This window comes from Pristiophorus japonicus, chromosome 17 (assembly GCF_044704955.1).
Source record: "Pristiophorus japonicus isolate sPriJap1 chromosome 17, sPriJap1.hap1, whole genome shotgun sequence".
Taxonomy (NCBI): Eukaryota; Metazoa; Chordata; class Chondrichthyes; family Pristiophoridae; genus Pristiophorus; species Pristiophorus japonicus.
Window position 1 is genome coordinate 103,822,105 of NC_091993.1, and position 21,296 is coordinate 103,843,400.

Consider the following 21,296-nt stretch of genomic DNA (forward strand, 5'->3'; position numbering starts at 1 on the left):
CTGACTGTCCCTGATTAATCCTTGCCTTTCTAAATGTAGATCTATCCTGTCCTTCAGGATTTTTTACAGTAATTTTCCCACCACTGAGCTTAGGCTGACAGGCCTGTAATTACTTGGCCTATCCCTTTCTCCCTTCTTAAACAAGGGTACCACTTTAGCAATCCACCAGTCCTCTGGCACCATGCCTGAATCCAAAGAGGACTGGAAAATGATGGTCAAGGCCTCTGCTATTTCCTCTTTTGCTTTGCTCAACAGCCTGGGCTGCATTTCATTCGGGCCTGGGGACTTATCCACTTTCAAAGCAGCTAAACCCCTTAATACCTCCTCTCTCACTATGTTTATTTCATCCAGTATCTGTATTGCCCCTTTTCTTTGTGAAAACAGACGCAAAGTATTCATTAAGAACCAAACCCACATCTTCCGCCTCCACACACAGATTACCCTCATGGTCTCTAATAGGCCCTACCGTTACTTTAGTTTTCCTCTTGCTCTTCATATATTTATAGAACATCTTTGGGTTTTCCTTGATTTTACTTGCCAAGAATTTTTCATGCTCTCTCTTAGCATTCCTAATATCCTTTTTAATTTCATCTCTGAACTTTCTATATTCCTCCAGAGATTCTACAGTATTTAGCCATCGGTATATGACATAAGCTTCCCTTTTTTTCTTTATCCTCTCCTGTAAGTCCTTAGACATCCAGGGGGCTTGAGAATTGCTTTTCCGACCCTTTTTCTTTAAGGGCACATGTTTGGCCTGAGCCCATTGATTTACCTTCAAGAAGCTGTTTCTAGTCCACTGTGGCCAAATCACTTCTCAACTTAGCAAAGTTAGCTTTTCCCCAATTTGGGACTTTTATTCCTGGTCTATCATTGTCCTTCCCTTGAATCTGACTGAATTATGGTCATTGGCACCCAAGTGCTCTCCCACTGATACCCCTTCCACCTGCCTAGCTTCATTCCCCAAAACTAAATCGAGAACCGCCCCCTCCCGTGTTGGGCTTGTTACATGCTGACTAAAAAAGTTCTCTTGACTGCATTTTAGGTGTTCGGCACCCTTTATACCCTTCATACTATATTTGTCCCAATCAATATTAAGATAGTTGAAATCCCCGATTATTACTGTCCTATGGTTTTTGGACTTCACAGAAATTTGCCTACATATTTGCTCTTCTATCTCCCTCCCACTATTTGGGAGTCTATAATACACGCCCAGCAGTGTGATCGCCCCTTTTTTATTTTTCAGTTCGACCCATATGGCCTAATTTGATGATCCTTCCAACATATCATCCCTCCTCACAGCTGTAATAGTTTCTTTAATCAATACCACAATCCCCCCCACCTTTTTACCCCCCCTCTCTGTCCTATCTAAAAATCCTGTAACCAGGAATATTGATCTGCCAAATCTGCCCCTCTTTCAGTCATGTCTCTGTAATGGCTATAATGTCATACTCCCAAGTGTCTACCTGTGCTCTCAGCTCATCCACCTTATTCGCTCTACTCCTTGCATTGAAGTATATAACATTTAGCACAGGAAGATTACTACTTACTAATCCTTGTTTCCTCTGTCTTACAGATTCACTTTCTACATTCTTGCTATCCAATTTCAGCTTCACTTCCTTCCCTATTGAATTTGTTCTCAGGTTCTCAGCCCCCATGCCAAGCTAGTTTAAACTCTCCCCAACAACACCAGCAAAACTCCCCGCGAAGATATTGGTTCCGGCGCTGTTGAGGTGCAACCCCTCCGGTTTACATTGATTTCAGCCACTCCATAACGACAGTTCTACGCTTGTGTGGTAAGTTGAAAATCTATCCCATTGAATCACAGGACGCAGTTACACTGCAGCTGCAGTGCTGGTGCGAAGTGATTGTGACATTGCACCAATACTATATTTACACTGGAATTCTTGTGTCAAGGCCGACCTGATATAGGAGGGGAGCGAAGTGAGATATCCTGGAGGTGGTAATTTCACAATACACTGTTTTTGCTAGGTGATCAGAAAAAAGTGTGCAATATCCTTTTACTGACCCAAGATGTCGCTTACAGCACTTTGAAAACAATGTAGTACAGCATTTACTGTATGAGCGACACTTAGTTCAGAAAACTGCTGTTGCATTAAATTGTACTGAAATCAACACAAAGGATCTTACAAATTTGCTAGTATTTCTGAGATGTCAAAGCTGTTTTGCAAAATGCTCAAGGAGTACTTTGAACCCCTGGACTCTTTTTGACCTACCTGAACTCAAAAGTAAATCGCCCAGAACTTGTGGTCCAGGTGACGGCGAACTGGCAGTGTTCGTTGTCATTTCGCCGTTGAAACTGACGACAACTTCAGGATTTAGCGCAGGCGCAGCTGATCGTGGAAATCAGGAAGTTGCAGTTTATCATTCACTGCTTCTCCACAGGCTGTGCTGAGGACCCCCCCCACCGCCTCCCCCCCCCCCACCCTTTCCCTCTTTGCCCCACCGATTTAATTTGGGGTCGCATCAGTAATGAATTGGGAATGTTTTTGTTGGTTTTTTTGGAAGGGTTTTTTTTCTTCACGGGAGCCTCTGTTCGGGTGCTCCCAAGCCATCTGTTTAGCTTGGGATTTTCAGTGGCTCAGCCGGCCTAGCGCGCTAAAAGTGTTGTCCTGTAGCGCTGTGCTCCAACCTCAGGGCCCGGCTGGTGAATTATGCGGCTGGAAACGCAAACTATTTCCCGGTGCATAATTTACCGCCCCGCCTGGATTAATTACGCAACACAGTCACGACCGAATTTCCATCCCAAGTAGTTTGGTGCTGTAAATGTTTTACTGATTTAATCAAAAGATATGGAGTGTCCATCCATATTCTCATCCATATCCCCCATCCATATCCCCATCCATATCCCCCATCCATATCCCCCATCCATATCCACCATCCATATCCACCATCCATATCCCCCATCCATATCCCCCATCCATATCCACCATCCATATCCCCCATCCATATCCACCATCCATATCCCCCATCACCATTTCAGTTTCTGTCTTGAGCTGTATCATCGCAGTCATTAGGTAAAGCCTTAAAAACGAAAAGGCTATCATTCTGGGCTGCTCTCATACATCTTGTGATGAGCTATCGATCAGCACTAGCAATTAGCCCAGGTGTCAGTCCCCAGGCTGTTCTCGTGAATTGTAAAATGACTCCTGATTTTAAAATGGGGGAAAACAACTTCCTTAAAAAGAAATGGGAGCAATGAAGATAATGTGCATTGTGTGACTGTAACACATTTTCTACAGTGGTAGCCTTTGTAAAGGACAGTAAAGCATTCACTTTTATTATTATATTGCACAGTAAATGTTGACTGCCATTCAAATTGTGCTATTTAACATTCATTAAGTGTGATAGTTTTTGCTGGTGAATACAAAGCAGTCTCAATAGGAACACAGACTAGGATTAAAACCAACCCTTTGGTAATCAGCTATCAATCAGCAACATCCTGCTTATTTTGCTTTGAAAGAGCTGGAGTGAAGAGCAGAACCAGTGCGAATAGCCGCTGATGCGATGAATCACCCTGTTGTGTTTAAAACCTGTTTGGTCAGATTGGTGTGGAGACATTTCCATTTCTTTAAACTTCTGCCTTCCAGCGAAATAAGGAAAATACCGTGAATTGTTCAGCAATACCTTTTTATTTTTGAAGCAAAAGGCAGGAGAATAGCAACAACATGGGAGAGATGTGTTGTTCTGTGCTGCACATTCCCCCATAATTTAAAAAACACCTCGGGGCTGAAATTGCCCCTTTCCTTCAGGCCTGTTACCCGCCCCCGCCAAAAAGTGGCGGCCACGCTGCAGGTTGGAGTGGCCGCCGACTTTTCATGGAACGGCCGCTGATAGCCCAATTGCCCTCCCGAGTTTTCCCGCCGGTGCCCCCCCCCCCCGCCCCCGATCCCAACGCTACTGCTCCGCTGCTGCTGATTAGTGGTAAGCACGTCATCACGGTGCGAATCACCAATCGAACCCTGCAATGGTGACATCCCCCTCGGAAAATCTTCAGCCCGCCCGGCAGTGCCAAAGCAAGCTTTTCCCCGATGGTCCAGTGAGGCTGTGGCCTTCTGCAGCGGCGGTGTAGTTTCCCTTAAAGGGGAGTACGCACTGCCGCTGCTGCCATTTTTTTTTTTGTTGGCCGACTACCATGTCGGCCCGACAAATATGCCCCCCCCTGGTTCGGCCGGACCGCCAACAGGCAATCTGGCACCCTCCTCTTCGGTGCCAGGCCACCGGCCCGGCCGAAACCCTCCCAGTGAGCCCAAGTTTTAAAAACGCGAAAGCTCGGCCCTTTAAGTGATGGGGAGAGCCGTGGTGACGTGCGCCGTGATGATGTCATCGCGGCGGCCACTCCGCACCACCACCAACTTCCGCCCCTCCGTTGCTGTCACCGCCTCGGTTTTACCCCTCAGGTGTTGTCACTGCCGCCCATTATGACCGACTTCCGGATCGAAACAAAAAAATCCACAAAGAGCTGAATGTCGCGAAAAGAGTCGATCTGAATCACAGCTGTGGTAAAAATAACCACCGAAACGGGGTGGAAGTGGCCCATTTCGGGCAGGGATAAATTTGTACCCCGACACCTTCACAGCACGACGCTTACCATTTGTGCTCCTTGCTTCTTTGCAAAATTACCTCCCAGCACAGTTTTCCTTTTAAAAATGAAAATACCAGAATTCTTTGAACCAGTTGCGTAAATAGAACGCTAAATGAGAACCATGGTAACTGGAGGGTAGATGTTCTGCCCTTGATGCAGTCCGGGTAGCACTATATACCATGTGTTCATGGGCCACGTATACTTTGCCAGTGGAGTTGAAATTCCGCAATTTCACACAGAGTTAACTTATCATCATTCCATCTGTGCAACTTGGCTCAGGTGCAGGAAACTCACTGATTCCAGGAACAGGATACGTGGCAAAACAGCAACACTTAAAAGTAAGGCTGCTCACACTTAAAGGGGAACTGCAAGAAATCCTTGCAAATACAGAATTGCTTGGTGGGCAACAGAGGGCAGAGAGCAGAGAGCACAGACGCAGGACTGCCCATTTGAGGATGCTGTGCTCGAGGGGCTGCTGCAGGAGATGTGGAAGGAGAATTGCCATCGTCCGAGCTCAAGGGTATCTTCCTATCAGGAGCGCTATGAGAAATGCCTGGGTGAAGGTGGCAGAGTCAATGAACACAGGCGCCCATATCCATACGTTATAGGAGCAAATGAAGAAAATGTTTTCATAGATCGGGAAGACTGCCATGATAGGATTACCCAGAACTTGCCCACTGAAGTTATGTGGCCATTGCATGTCTGACACAAAAGGCACCAACATTACGAGTCCATTCTGTCAGCAGGGAACCTCTCCCACAGCAGCGTAGGTGAGAAATTCAGGGACATGATTCCACAATTTTCTGATTGTCAAATTACCCCAAGTCCACACCTGCGGGGACTGCCTGATCCTGTGCAATTACAAACATCTGTACAGTGGATGGGGCTTGGTCGGAAGCTTCAGTTGTATAACTACCCACAGAGCTGATACCGTTATCTCTGCCAATTCCAGCCATGCCTCTGCTGGAAGGTCCTGGATCTCTGCGCCCACGATCTGTGTGACAGCAGATCTAATAACAACAATGAAAGCTGTAGGCCAGTTTGTGGCAGTTTGCCAGCAGCCAGCATCGGAATCTAGGAGAGCACACTGCAGCATGAAGCCTGAGTCCTCTGCTGTTGGCGACTCCACTGCAGATGTCCCTGGTGTTGCCGCATGCTCCATGATGGCCTGCAGTGCATTGAATGCCTCCTTCAACCGGCACGGATGAAGTCTGTACACACCGCCATTGTCATGTATTCAACTATCACTGTAACCCATGTATAAGCTGACCTAAGTTGTATACCTTGAGAACATTGACCACAGGGGGCGAACTTGTGGGAGACACTCCTAACCTGGACTTTTTGGGTATAAAAGGGGAAGCTCCACCCACCTTCAGTCTCTTGTGGTCTTGGTAATAAAGGTAACTGATCACAGCGTGACCTTCTCTCAAGTATGGGCCTCATGTGCATTTATATTGTATAGGCGACGAGAAACTGGGATTTAAACCATGCAAGCATGGCCACTAGCAGCACAGAAGAGAGATACTGTGTTGGTGATGATTGGGACGACTTTATTGAGAGACTACAGCAAAGTTTTGTCACTAAGGAATGGTTGGAACAGGGTTCGGCCGACAAATGCAGGGCTCATCTCCTGACGGTTTGTGGATCCAGAACGTACTCCCTGATGAAGGACCTTCTAGCACCAGAGAAGCTGGTGGACAAGACGTTCAAAGAGCTCAGTTAGTTGATCGGGGAACACATTAAACCAGCAAGCAACATGCATATGGCGAGACACCGGTTTTACATGCACCGGCGGCGAGAAGGGCAAAGCGTTCCAGGCTTCATGGCAGATCTCCGGAGACTGAGGTGCCTATGTAAGTTCCCAGATGCATGCAGAGCAGAGATGCTGCGAGACATTTTTATTGAGGGCATCTGGCATGCTGTGTTTTCAGGAAACTGATTGAGACCAAAGACTTGACCTTGGAAGCGGCGGCTCTGATAGCCCAGACAATTATCACAGGGGAGGAAGATACCTGAATGATTTATGGCAAGAATCTTGGCTCAAATGCGGCAAACGACCAGGGAGTCAACATTGTTAACGCGGCACACAGTTCTCTAGGCAGACAAGGGCAATCGGACATGCCCCAGCATGTAGTCGAACCCAAAGGGGGAATTCAACAAAGACAATGGCTAGCTGAACGGCGATTCATGCCATTGCAATGGACAATGCGGCCAGTAATGGGGTCATCAACACCTGTTAATGGTGCGCTTAAGGACAGTTACAGAGACAGTTAATGGACCTTTTGTTTCCAACAATGGGGCCTCCAGCTCATGCTGGAGGTGGGGAGACAAACACACAGCCAGAGCTTGCAGGTATCAGCAGAATATACCTGCAGAAACTGCAACGTCAGCGGTCACTTGGCGTCCAAAACGGAAGCAATCCAGAGAGCACACAGACCCCATAACACGATGGAGCTGCGTTCGTTCCTGGGGCTCCTGAACTATTTTGGCAACTTTCTTCCCAAATTGAGCACGCTGTTAGAGCCGCTACACGTGCTCCTACGCAAAGGTCGTGATTGGGTCTGGGGGACAGCCAGGAAAGGGCTTTTAATAGAGCACACAATTTGTTATGCTCCAACAAACTGTTAACGTTATATGACCCGTGTAAGAAACTAGTTTTAACGTGCGATGCGTCATCCTATAGGGTTGGCTGTGTGTTGCAGCATGTGAATGCCAATGGTCAGTTACAGCCGGTAACCTCCAGAAGTCTATCCCAGGCAGAAAGGGGCTACGGGATGGTAGAAAAGGAAGCGCTAGCATGTGTATATGCAGTAAAAAAAAATGCACCAGTACCTGTTTGGCAGGAAATTTGAGCTGGAGACAGATCACAAACCCCTAATGTCCCTTTTGGCCGACAGCAAGGCCATAAATGCGAATGTGTCGGCCCACATACAGAGGTGGGCACTTACGTTAGCCGCCTATGACGACACAATTCGGCACAGGTCGGGCACTGAAAACTGTGCTGATGCACTCAGCAGGCTCCCAATAGCCACCACTGAGGGGGTAACTGAGCATGATGCTGAGATGGTTATGGCTGTTGAAGCTTTCGAAAGCGAAGGCTCACCTGTGACAGCCCATCAGATTAAAGTCTGGACAAGTAAAGACCCGCTACTGTCTTTAGTTAAGAAATGTGTCCTGAATGGGGACTGGTCAGCCACGTACGGGGCATGCCCTGAGGAGTTTAAATCGTTTCATCGGCGCAAAGATGAACTTTCGATTCAGGCCGATTGCCTACTGTGGGGAAACCGAGTAGTCATGCCCGAGAAGGGCAGAGAGGTGTTCATCAGAGAACTTCACAATGAGCACCCGGGCATTGTCATGCTGAAGGCAATTGCCAGGTCACACGTTTGGTGGCCAGGGATAGATGCAGACCTGGAACTTTGTGTTTGCAGGTGCTACACGTGTGCTCAGCTGGGCAACGCACCCAGGGAAGCCCCCCACATGGTCACGCATCCATGTGGACTACGCAGATCCTTTCATGGGAAAAATGTTTTTGGTTGTAGTAGACGTCTAATCCAAATGGATTGAGTCTGCCATTTTAAATTCAAGCACATCCTCTGCCACGGTCGAAAGTCTACTGGCAATGTTCGCCGCCCATGGTCTACTGGACGTCTTGGTCAGTGACAATGGCCCGTGCTTCACGAGCACTGAATTCCAGGACTTCATGGCAGGCAATGGAATCAACCATGTCAGAACGGCACCGTTCAAGCCGGCCTCAAATGGCCAGGCGGAATGAGCAGTGCAGATAATCAAACAGGGGATGCTCAGAATCCAAGGGGGTTCCCTACAAAGCCGCTTATCATGCCTCCTGTTGGCCAATAGATCCCGACCACACTCACTCACAGGGGTTCCACCCGCAGAGCTGCTAATGAAAAGGACACTCAAAACCAGGTTATCCCTTATACACCCTACTATGAAAGAAATTGTTGAGATCAGGCGTAGTGTCACAATGTGACTACCATGACAGGAATGCGAGGGCGCGATGTGTTGATGTCAATAACCCTGTTTTTGTCCTTAATTACACTGCAGGGCCCAAATAGCTTGCAGGCACTGTGATTGCCAAAGAGGGGAATAGGGTTTTGGTAGTTAAACTTATCAATGGACAAATCTGCCTCAAACATGTGGATCAAACCAAAAGGAGGTTCAGCAACCCCGTAGAAGAAGCAGAGGAAGAACACGACATAGAGTTTACTCCACCACAGGTGACCGAACACCGGAACCAAGTGGTGGAGAGCCCAGTCACTGTGGGCAGTCCGGACAGGCCTGAGGCACCACAAAAGGCAGACACTCAGGCCAGCGCCCAACAACCGGAGCCCCAACTCAGGCGCTCTACAAGGGAGCGTAAACCACGAGAGACTTAACCTATGATCCCAATAAGACTTTGGTGGGGGGGCGGTGATGTCATATATTCAACTATCATTGTAACCCATGTATAAGGCTGACCTAAGTTGTACACCTTGAGAACATCGACCACAGGGGGCGAATTTGTGGGAGACACTCCTAACCTGGTCTTTCTAGGTATAAAAGGGGAAGCTCCACCCACCTTTAGTCTCTTGTGGTCTTGGTAATAAAGGTAACTGGTCACAGAGTGACCTTCTCTCAAGTATGGGCCTCGTGTGCATTTATACTGTATAGTAAGGACATATTAGCCATCATTGCCATCAGCAGCTGCAGGCTGTTGGACACAATCCATTGACTGTATTCTGCTATTTTTTTCACAAAGCGTCTTCCTTTAGCTGTTCATCTGAACAGGAAGTAAGCTGGTACTTCAGAGAGGATTGAAATAAAACAAAGTGCCAAACATGTTTTTTTCCCTATTAGGTAAATGCTGTGGTGCTTAGACCAATTGTAGCAGACCAACTGAGGCCTGTGTTGTTTGGGAGGTAGTGTAGACATTGACATGGTTTTCCACCTCCTCGGCTGCGCTTTGGACTACTTTGCTATAGGGTTTGTGACCTTAGGTGCTAAAGATTGCTGTCCACCTGAGATACAGGGTGCTGAATCTTAACTCCAAAAGATGGGTGGGTTGGGATTGTGTCAGAGGCTAAAATGCAAAAATTCTGGAACAGGATCCAATCTCACTTCAAACCTGCCCACTTCCGGTTTTAACGGAGGCGGGATGAGGTGTGGGTGACCAACCCGTTCATGGGAAGCGGGTTGGTTATTTAAATATTAGAATGAAGTTGCCTGCCTTCATTTTAACAGTCACTCTAGTTTTTATCTATAGGCGGCCGGGTTTCCCGGGCCTTGGGAAACTTGGCAGCTGAAAGCAGGCGAGAAGGGCTGAATCCATGTGGTAAGTACCTTTAAAGGTCTGCTTGTGGGTCAGGATAAGTAGGAGTGCTTCCTCCGGGCCAAAAAAGCTACCCTATAACCCCCTCCAATCCTGCAAATAATCAGCTCCCCCTGACCACCATTGGACACCCACCCCCCAACCACCATCTGCACCCCCCGATACACCATACGCTCCTCATAAGCTCCATCAGATCCCCCATCCTGACCACCAACTGTCCCCCAGACCACCATCGGACACCCACCCACCAACCACCATCAGCATCCTCCCCAACCAGTTGGAGGTGGAAATAGGCGGTCTTAGTTATACTGTGGATATGTGAACGAAAACTTATTTCAGGATCAAATAAGACACCAAGGTTGTGAACAGTGTGGTTCAGCCTCAGACAGAAGTTGGGGAGAGGGATGGAGTCAGTGACTATGGAACAGAGTTTGTGGCGGGGACCAGAAACAATGGCTTCGGTCCTCACAATATTCAACTGGAGTAAATTTCTGCTTATCCAGAACTGGATGTCAAACAAGCACTGTGACAATGTAGAGACCGAAGAGGGATCGAGAGAAGTGATAGTGAGGTAGAGCTGGGTGACATCTGCGTACATGTCAAAAGTGACACTGTGTTTTCGGAAGAGGTCACCAAGGGGCAACAAGTCGATGAGAAATAGGAGGGGGCCAAGGATAGATCCTTGGGGGACACCAGAGGTAAGGATAAGGGGGCAGGAAGAGTCTGTTATTACAATTCAGGGACTATATGAATGCAAGGTGCGAGTGATTTATTTCCTTTCTCTGTATTTCTTAATTTTCTTTCTTTTTGTTAAAGATTAAATAGTGCAAAGATGATAATACCAAAATAGCAGGCACTTAGTATATAGTCATCTATAAGACATATGAATCCATTGGTTGAAACTGCACTGAGTAATGTTCGTAACAAATATTTTAATATCGTGGTATCAAAGTCCGCTATCAAATATTTTGACCAAGGGCCTAAAATAATTAAAATGAATGTATCAATACCTTCGTTGAAACAGTGCATAAAGGAGCTGCGTTTGTTCCTAATGTTGCACAGCAGGCTTTCAAACACATGTCGTTAGCCAGTGGTCAAAATAAAGAGATTAGTAACATGATACTTACAGGCAGAAAGGAATATTGATTCTTTCTGGGGTGAAAACAGCACATGTAAAAATCTGTAACATTCGGCTACATGTAACCCAGAGTCTCTCTAACCCCTGGATCACAGGAAATAAAGGAAGCTGATCATTATACAAATTTCCTTCTAATTCTTCCTTTTGTTTTGAATTTGATTCCTTCTTTCTATTTGATCTCTTTCTAACCTTCCTTATTTGCTTCCTTGGGGTTCAGATAATGGACTGCTAGCCTATCAAACATTTTCCTTATTGAACATGCAAGTGCAACTGACAACTGAATAAGCAGGTCTTTCCTCCAAATACCCTTTGCATTCTGAAATTGTAATATTTCAACAAGATGCCAAGAATGGAATGTAACTTTAACAGAAAATCATCTGATGCTGCACATTCTCTGAGCTTGAGAGCCAACAATAATTTCTTTTGTACAAAAAGTGAACATTCTGTGATTGATATTGCATCTTTTTACACATTTACTACTCCAACAACTTGCACTTATACAGCGCCTTTAATGTAGTAAAACGTCCCAAGGCGTAATCAGTCAGAAATTAACACCGATCCAAAGAAGGAGACATTAGGACCGGTGGGCAAACACTTGGTCAAAGAAGTAGGGTTTTAGAAGTGTCTTTAAGGAGGCGAGGTGGAGAGGCAAAAAAGGTTTGGGGAGGGAATTCCAAAGCACGACTGCCAATGGCAGGGCAAAGGAAGTGGGAAATGCACAAGAGGCCAGAGTTGGAGGAACACAAAGTTGGAGGGACACAGTGTTCTCACATTTTCAGTGCAGGGAATGACGTTCCATAATTCTTACATATATTTTCCTTTCATTGTAGCATAACATCTTTCCGCATCAATCAACAGCCATAGAGATGGGGGTTAATATATTAAATAGGTTCTAGATGTATAAATCTAATGTGATGTCGGTATAGAAATGTCACAATTCTGCCAAATCATAATTCAACCAGAGTCAATACTCACACTGCTGCAGATCAGCCTGTTTGCATTATCGAGTAATGTACGGAGTTTCAATATCCAAGAAATGTATGCAAAAACAGAAAAGACACAGGGAGGACTAAGGAACAGGGGCTGAACATATTTTGAATACAACTTTCAGATTTCAACACCTACTGTATGATGATCCCATTCATTCCTTTCTGTTCTTCTTATCCATTTTGATTCACCGTTCATTGCTTGACACTGATCATTCTGAACCTGGGGAGAACGAATTACTGCATTTAGCTAGGGGCATACAGTGCAGAGCCAACTTATCTATTATTTCTCTATCTGTTACTTTTCAGTAGAACTTTTGCTTTTTATTTAATACTGGGATTTGCTAAGGGGGGAAAAGATGTTCATTCTGCTGGCAATACACACAGTTGGTATCTGCAGATATGCACGGTCCCATTAATTTTGGTTTGGAAGATTTTCTAGCAATCTTCTTGATAATATCCCAAAGGTTATTCATTTTTGTTTTACTATTATGCATTGTTTTGTATGTGAATGAATGCATAGCTTTGTGTTACTATTTGTATTTTATCTTATTTTATAAAGCATAGGTTTTCAAACCGGAGCCCATGAGTGGATCATATTCATGGCCATCTGCCATCAAATTGCTGATTTTTTTCCTTCCTTTATTAATTTAATAGCACATTATTTAATCTATAAAATTCAATAATTTCACGACAAAAATCACTGAATAAAGTATGTAAGCAGCAATTTTAACTATGTGTCTTATGAAGCAAGATTTGGCAGGAGAGACGGGAGAAGGCTTGAGCGGAGCATAGATGCCGGCATAGGCTGGTTGGGCCGCATGGCTCATTTCTGTGCTGTATATCCTGTGCAATCCTATTAGAGTGCTTGCTGACTGACCTGCTGAAAGTTACCAGCATTTTCTGTTTTTAACAGTAAGCATTGCATTTATCCAAGTGTAATAGTACAGGGAACATGATGAGGAAAAGGTCAAGCCTGTTAACAAAAAGGCAGATGTACAATTATAACAATTTCTTGCTCCAAGCCACTTTGCTTTTTTACTGGAGATTAAGCATTGGATGCTCTTCCAATCCCAGGAAGTTAACTGCAATTTTGTTGTATCTCCTGCTGATGAACAATCTCAGGGCCTGACCTTCAACACGTGAACTCCAGCTAGATAAACAGATGGGGCTGATACTGTACATTTAAAAAAAAGAAAATCTTCTGAATATGTATACCGCTGAGTGAAATAGCTGCCACCAGGCATAAAATCTGACGGGAAAATATGAACTATGGAAGGAAGTGTTTCTTCTGGAGATACAACTGTCAGTGGTACTACAAAATCCATTACAACAACAACAACGTGTATTTATATAGCACCTTTAACGTAGTGAAACATCCCAAGGTGCTTCACAGGAGTATTATGCAATTTTTAAAAAACTCATTCAGGGGTAAATCTCATCACTGTCAGCACGATGTTCCCTGATTAATTATTTTGGCTTTATAGGCCCTGTGGAACATTTATTAAAATCAAAATTATACGACTCAGTAAAATAGTATCAGCTAAGTTTGATAAGCAGACACAAAAGATTTGGGGTTAGAAATTGCCCTGTGCCCCAAACAGGGCGGATAATTCAAATTAAATGAATATTCTCCGCCTGAATCCATGGAGCGGAGAACAGAGAGAAATTGACCTCTTTAACTTTTTTTAATTGTTGCGGCGCTGTTTGGGGCAGCTACGGGGCAGAAGTGCATCGCCAAGCGGTGTCATCAGCGGCACGCTGACACACAGCAACGTCCCTCTCCTTCAGTAAAAGGGGAGGGCCATTGTGAGCTCTGCAGCCACTTGAGGCCAACAGGGAGGGCTTCGGCCGGGCCATCGGTTCAGCAGCCACTGGCCAAACACATGGCCGCCATTGTCGGGCCAACTTCAGAGTCAATTAAAATAAAATGGCGGCCGCGGCGCAGCGCCCTCCCCTTTAAGGGTGGATGCGCTGCCCAGCCACTGGCAACTTCCCGTCGGGAAAAGCTGTGAGGGGCACCGAGCAGCGGTGGCTCCACTCCCACAGGACAATTTCCCTCGCGGGGCGGAAAGGGTCGCCGCCGGGTTGGTGCGTGCCCGACGGGGTGAGCAAGCGGGCAGAGCCGAAACCAGCCCGGGAGCAATTTCAGATGGGTCAGACCACCCACCTGCCCCCGGTCGGAAAGGCTTACCGCCCCATGGACCTTAAAGAGGGGGGCAATTTCGACCCCTTGGTATTTCCAGAAACAATTTAATGGAAAAAAAATTAATTATTGATTAGACTGTCCTGATTTAAAGGGGTATTGTCCTGGTTTGGGTTATTTTAGGACAATTTGCTCTGTTGAAATATAACTTGAATGACAGTTTTGATTAATTATGCAATATATATTTTTATCTTTGTACTAACTTGGACATAAAAAAAGACATATAAGCTGACTGGTACCTCATGGTCTTTACTTTCCTATTTCACTCTGCCGCTATACAAGTTAGGTGCACAGTGGTTCATGAGGTTCATTTCTCACGTAAAGTTTTTCATTTTCATGTTTAAAAGTTCTAAAGAAATTTACTAAATGTTGGCATTTTTGTTGCTTGGAAACCAATGGTCATGACAAGTACAGTATTTGTTATGTTTATGAGGTACTTCATTCTTGTTTTTGTAACGTTTTACTATTTTAATAAATGCAATTTGCCAGTTTGTAGCTTAAGCTATATAATCTGGTAATGCAGTGTTTTAACAGTTCAGAGAGACGCATAACACATGGTATGTCAGCCATTCTATTTTTGGTGAATACCCTAAACCAATCATTTCATGTCCGCACACGAGCATTCAGAATGATTCAGTGTTCACCCTGCAGCAACACTATCCCAAATATTTAGTGTAACAATCAGACTTCAGTTGACAGGGGCACAGCAGGTTGGCCTGTGAAAGCTAACTTTTGCAGAGCTCAAAGAGTATTAGGAATTAGCCAAAATTGTAATCATTAATGGGAGCCAAAGTGGGATAAATAATACTGACAGATCAAAACAGCCCATGCAAACTTTAAAATTAAATATATTATCAGAAGCAGGCAGAAGTCAAATGGAACGAGTGTCACGGCTCAGAAAATGGGAATCACAAACTATGATTAACTAGGTTGACTTTGGAAGCACTTGCGGCATTTTTTCATATTCAATGGACAAATGGATATTGTAAGACTATTCACTGATTATGATACCAGAAGCATGCCCTGAGCAACTCCTGCAGCGATGACTTGGGGCTGGGATGATTAGTATGCAACAACCACAACCATCGTCCTCTGTGCCAGGTATGACTCTAGCCACTGTACAGTTTCCCCCTGATCCCCATTGATTTCAGTTTTATTAGGGCTCCTTGGTGCCACACAGATGCACTGTCCAGAAAGATGCAAACTGTCTATTTTCAACAGCACATACTTGATTTTTGTGGGCCTTTTTTTTCAAATTGCAATTGGAAACTGGGTTGGGAGAGTTAAGATAATATTTGGACAAGCTTTGGTGGGCCAAATGGGGTTTTCCCATCCTTGACTGCTCTTATATAACCAATTGCACAATTAGGTATTACTATATTAGGACAACAATGTCCCTTTAAATGCCACAAATTTGTTTTTAAAAGTAAGTAAATTGTAAATTAAAAATGCAATCTACTTTCATCTTTGTAATTGTATGGGCTTCACATTTACAAGCCAGGGTTGTTTCCTGTATTATTTTCTTGTGCATCTCCCTTCATTTTCTTCTGAAGAAAGGGTGGTGAAAATAGCTACAAGAGGTTCCATGTTTCCGACACCACTGACATTAATTTCCTGCTTCAGAGGTAACAATTCATATTCAAAGAAACATCAGTGCTCCACATATAAAAAGTCCGTAACACTGTTCAACAGACAGCTGTTACTTTGCTAATTACTTACAAAAAACTCAAAGTATATGCTGGTGTCTGGATACAGATATTGAAATGAGACCGTGCCTGATTGTTTCAGGTTCACCGTGTACATCAAGGTAGCTGTGCACTCATCGCTGTTGGATGTTATGAAATCACCTTGAGGAGTCCATTTTGACCTATCAAAAATACATAGAAAGGTACATTTTTGTCATTTGATCTCTCCTGCCGTCCACCCTATATCAGACCTTTCCTTTTGTTCTTTCCTCCCCTCCCATCTTTCACTGCCTTTGTACTTGCTTAGAACCTGTTACATCTCTTAAAGGGACAAGGAAGTGCTTCCATCGGACGTTTCATGTTTCAGTTTTGATGAAATGCCATCGAGCTGAAATGTTAACTCTGTTTCTCTTTCCACAGATGCTGCCTGACCTGCTGAGTATTTCCAGCATTTTCAGTTTTTATTTTAGAAAAGTACATTTCTAGTTTAACATAGTGCGGTGCTGGAGTGTGCTGAAAGGAATTCTCAATTGACAAATCTTTGAGCTGCAATATCTGTGCACTAAAATGAACCGATACTGCAAACTTGATGTCGAATCCTGACATAACGCTGTTAATACTGAAATGATTGTCATAAATTGCAACTATTGCTAAACATAAAGGAGCAAATAAAAGAAAACTAACAGGAGCGCTTACTCCTAAGGCAGATACAACTTTATCCTCTGCCCATGTCTCTCTGCTCAGAAACACAGGGCTTCTTGTGCTATACTTAATTTTTTTGTGAGGGCATGGGCATGTACCTACTGTTTAAAATATACTTGTTCCTCTTTTCTCACCAAACCTCTTCCCTCCCCTCCCCCATTAAAGGTGTTGACTTCATGCTGGGGTGGTCACCCTTCAGTATCTTACTTGAATGGCCATTATCCACTCGTGAGTTTTAACAATGTCAGCTGGCTATTCAGCTGTAGATAGCATCACACCCAAATCTAATTGTTTCCTTATTTGATATCCAAATCCATGCATTCCAGCAAAGGTCAGTGATTTTGACCCAGGGAACCCAGTTGTAACTTGTCCACCACTGCACCAGTTGAGATTAGCTATGGGAATAAACCTCAAATCTATCTAGTCTGTATGGCTCAGCCACTCACTGCCGACTATCAGCAGAGTTGTGAGGATCGCCCAGTAGAGACACCCATATAATTTTCTTTCCCTTGCATGAAGATACTTGGCTTCCTCATAATGCCTCCTCGCGGAAAGAGTCCGAGGTTGGCAACTCAGCAGAGTGAGGGATAAGGCTTGTATTCCTGTGCTTTCCCCATACTTTTGTAAATTTTCCTTTTTTCACATATTTAGCTGGAACCAATAAACAGACTTTTAGTGTATGACCGACTGCCTGATAGGAACATAGGAACAGGAATAGGCCATTTAGCCCCTCGAGCCTGTTCCACCATCCATGAGATAATGGCTGATCTGATATCTTCCTTCATAATTCAGCAAGAAAGGGTTAATTCATTCACTCAGTAATTTGTCCTAATTAAGGGATGAACTTAATTTTAATCCGAACTGGTTAGTTTAAGGACCGTTTGGTGAGCTGACCCAGGCACCATTAACTCCTAGACCCACGCTGGGAGGTAAACCCCAGACAGTTCCTAGCATGGCCACTGAGCATTAGTCTGCTTCCTCGGCATATATTTGTCAGCATGAATCCAGCATTCTTCTTCTTCTTACACGATCAATAATTCCAGCTATCTAGATTTGAATGCTCTTGCGCTGGATAAAGTTAAGTTCCTGTCCTCTTCCAATGAGAAACAGCACATTTTTACTTGCAGAAATGATTTAATCAGGTAATTTAAAACATTTTTGGAACCACTTTGTTTAAGATATGTTTTTTCCTTTTTAATTTAGATGCGGTTATGAACTGAATAATCAAAATGGTTACAATCCATCCATTGCTAATCAACAGTCTTAACCCGAACACTTCTTGGCAAAGTCGTGATTTATTTTCAGGAATAAGCTGCGCTTTTGTTTAAACAATAGCTGATTACATGCAATAGGCCACAAAAAGCCTTGCATCTTTGATCTATCAGGGATTTATTCAATGATGCAGCCATACCAAAAAACACAGTCTGAGCGAAAGCAGTATTTTTTGTCCTTTTCTGCCTTTATGCGTTTATTTATATATGTCTATCAATCATTACATTACGGGGTGAATTTTTGCAGGGTTTCCTGATCATCTGTTATAACTTCAGTAGAAACCCTGGAAAAATGGCATAAATTCTATTGCTTTTCAACCAAAGTTAGAGTGGATGAGCGAGAGAACCTTTCACCCTCTGCATATTTTAAATATAATTATCCACAGTTTCTAAGCATAATCTATGCATACGCTGCTTAAAGTCTTTTGATATTCAGTATGATTTATAAATCATTGCTGGTAGCAAAGGACACCGTGCTCGAGTACTCCTAGATCATGCTGAAACTTTTTCCATAGATTATTAATTTTTCCTCTATTTCTTCTGTGGATTCTCATAATTCCCTAGGGTTACACAAGAGTAAAAATACACCAAGAAAGAATGGAAACATTTTGCCGATGGAAAATCATGGGGCTTGTGTCTGTGATTTACCAATATGTGTCCCCAGTAGGTGAGACTCCATGCTAGGAGCTTGCCTTCTGAAAATTACTTCTTTAAGTGTAACAAGTGATTGAACATCAACCCTACTGAAACTCTGGCTAATTGATAGGGTTATTTTTTTAATTTTACACACTGCAAGACTTACTTGTTATTACACAGTAACATGTACAATCCACCTTGCGTATATAACTGTAACAATATAACAATCTTAATATAATGTAATATATGGCAATATATTGTAACCAAAGATTGCAATAAATAAATCTTAAACAGCTCAGGCAGGAACAATCAGTTCTCCCTGTAACTTGCTAATGGCTGTTGTTAGTCTATCCACAGATGTACCTACATAGTGCAATTCTCAGTTGAGTCATTGTCTGATGTGTCCAGAGATGTTCCTGTGTTAACAAATCCCGTTGGCAGCCGATCCCACTCATTGAATTCAATGCCAGTGCCGAGAGAGTAAGTGCCAACAGCACATTCTTTGCATGATTGGTTCCTCATATCTAAGAACTGACCAGCTCCACAGGAAAAAGCTATAAAAATGTACAAATTCATATTAGAAATGAGGGCAAGATTTGCTTATATAGTCAAAACGCAAACAAATGTATTACATATTTTTCAAATTATTTGTACTTAATTATCATGATTAAATATTGACTAAGACAAAAGCTTTTGCACATTCATCTATTAGGCCTGGAGTAACCTGGAGACTTACACCAAAACAACGGCACAAGTATGTGGTGAAGTCAATTTTCAGTGGAAAACATTGAGAAAATCTGCACACAAGTGACTTGAGCAGCCTTTAAGCTGTGCCCAAATTTTCTCGATCTATTGTCCTGATTCAGCGAAATGTCCGCCAAACCCTCTGCCACTCGTTAATATAGCTGCATCTCCATGTAAAAGGCCAGAGAATGAACATTTCCTGCATTTACACCAGTTTTTTGATTATTATGTGCCTGAGTGAGACCTGCATCGTATTCTTTGAATGCATTTTATGGGATCAGAATGCACAATATTAAAAATCGTAAAGCACACAGCATTACATTTTCTTAAACGCACTGGGCCTAATGTGCATAAATGATGGCTTGATGGCTTCAAATTTTAACTTTCAAACTTAAAGAGGGACTTAAAGAAGGAATATGGTGTAAGTTCAGGGTTTCCTTAGGCCCCGGTTGTTTATGCCGACTTTTGGTGGTTTCTGCTGGTCTTTACATTCCGTCATATTCTAATGAGAGCGGCAGGAAATGTTGACATTTTGACATAAATTAACCGTAAATTTCACCAGTCCATGAAATTTCAGGCCATTACGGGCCACCCTGGAAAATTCCAGCCAAAGATAAGGGGAAAAGTCCATCACCTTGCACAGCCATGATATATAAAAATAATACTTGGACTGCAATTAATAGAATGCCAGTTACAAGAAGAATTGTCACCTTAGCACTTCTCAAATCCCATTATGCTGTTGCTGGACTACGTCAATCAGTAAAAAGGTGAATGGTTCCTGTACTTCCAAAGTGATACCCTGCTTTAGCCTGAAGCCTGCAGAGACCAGTCTTTATAGTGAGGAAATGAAACGTACCACTACCAAACTGGATCTGAGCCCCAAGCTGGATTTGTTGAAATCCAGATTATCACTATTTGACTACCAGTGTAACAACAGTACCATTACCACCACAGCTCCCTTTGCAGCAATGGTCAATACTTAAAGCTTTAGATAGGTGGCATCTGCTCTTTATGGAGACTACAAGATCCATATGGAGATGAGTAAAGAGCACTGGTTCCACTGGTTTTGGGTAGCATCTTGATCAGGATGTTAAATCAACCTTATCAGTTTTATTTCTCATATTAATAAATTAGCAGTTTACCAATTTATCCTATTCTAGACTTCTTAATGTACTTATTATATGCACCAAAGAGCAAAATGTAAAATTGCTCTATGATGTTACTGATATTTTTTTGTAAAACACTAAAGTCTGGATGTGAAACACTTCATGGCAAGTACTGCATATGCCTGTGGGTATTATTTTTTTGTTTAAATATACAAATGTCCAAACCAAAATATGAATGTGACAAGTGGCTTACAGCACTCTGTGCCCTTGACTGGGTCTGGCAGGCCGATGCAGGTCCCTGGAGTATGAGGCACAGCTACTCTCCATCTGGAGCCAAGACTGCCACATTCGGTGTATTCATAGTAGTAATCCGACTGAAATAAATGAGAAACGTTCCACATTAAACACACAGTACAAAACATAAATATGCAGATAAAAGTATATTGCTTAACAATGCATGCAATTTAATAGATTATAACATTCAAAGACGTGTCATAGTCTGATCTAATCCTTCAGTGGTATTCAAATCAAAAATGCCTAAAGGTTAAATACAATGCAAAAATTTCATTGTATGCAAAATCATATGAAACTCATTAAGAACAGTAGCTGAAGTAATTCAGGTTTAGCAAGAAGTAAACACATTGTATAATGCTGCGGGCATAAGGCAGTCACTTTGATCCACGTAACATTAAGTCACTATGTAACAGCTTTTCTGTCATTAACTATTTTAATCAACTAGTTTTCTTACTGCATCACTGTTGGCCAATGTCTTGATGTTGGAAAGTTTACGCTATCAAAATGAGAAGAATTGTAAATAAATTCTGAAAGCTAACTGCTACAAATTGTTGAAAATAAAGCTTATTATACGTTGCTGACCAACTGTAGAA

The 21,296-nt window shown here is 43.3% G+C and overlaps 1 protein-coding gene across 2 annotated transcripts in view; it reads right to left on the minus strand.

Moving 5' to 3' along the window:
• Window positions 1–20,744, minus strand: part of elapor1 (endosome-lysosome associated apoptosis and autophagy regulator 1) — a 110,994-nt gene extending 90,250 nt beyond the window's left edge. For both annotated transcript variants that reach the window (XM_070859431.1, XM_070859430.1), the window contains exons 1-4: window positions 20,663–20,744; window positions 18,927–19,113; window positions 15,985–16,132; window positions 12,199–12,282 (exon numbers count right to left, since the gene is read on the minus strand). In XM_070859431.1, coding sequence (XP_070715532.1) covers window positions 12,199–12,282; window positions 15,985–16,132; window positions 18,927–19,081 — 387 coding nt within the window. In that variant the 5' untranslated portion in view covers window positions 19,082–19,113; window positions 20,663–20,744. The remainder of the gene's footprint in view (window positions 1–12,198; window positions 12,283–15,984; window positions 16,133–18,926; window positions 19,114–20,662) is intronic.
• Between the last annotated feature and the right edge of the window lie 552 nt (window positions 20,745–21,296).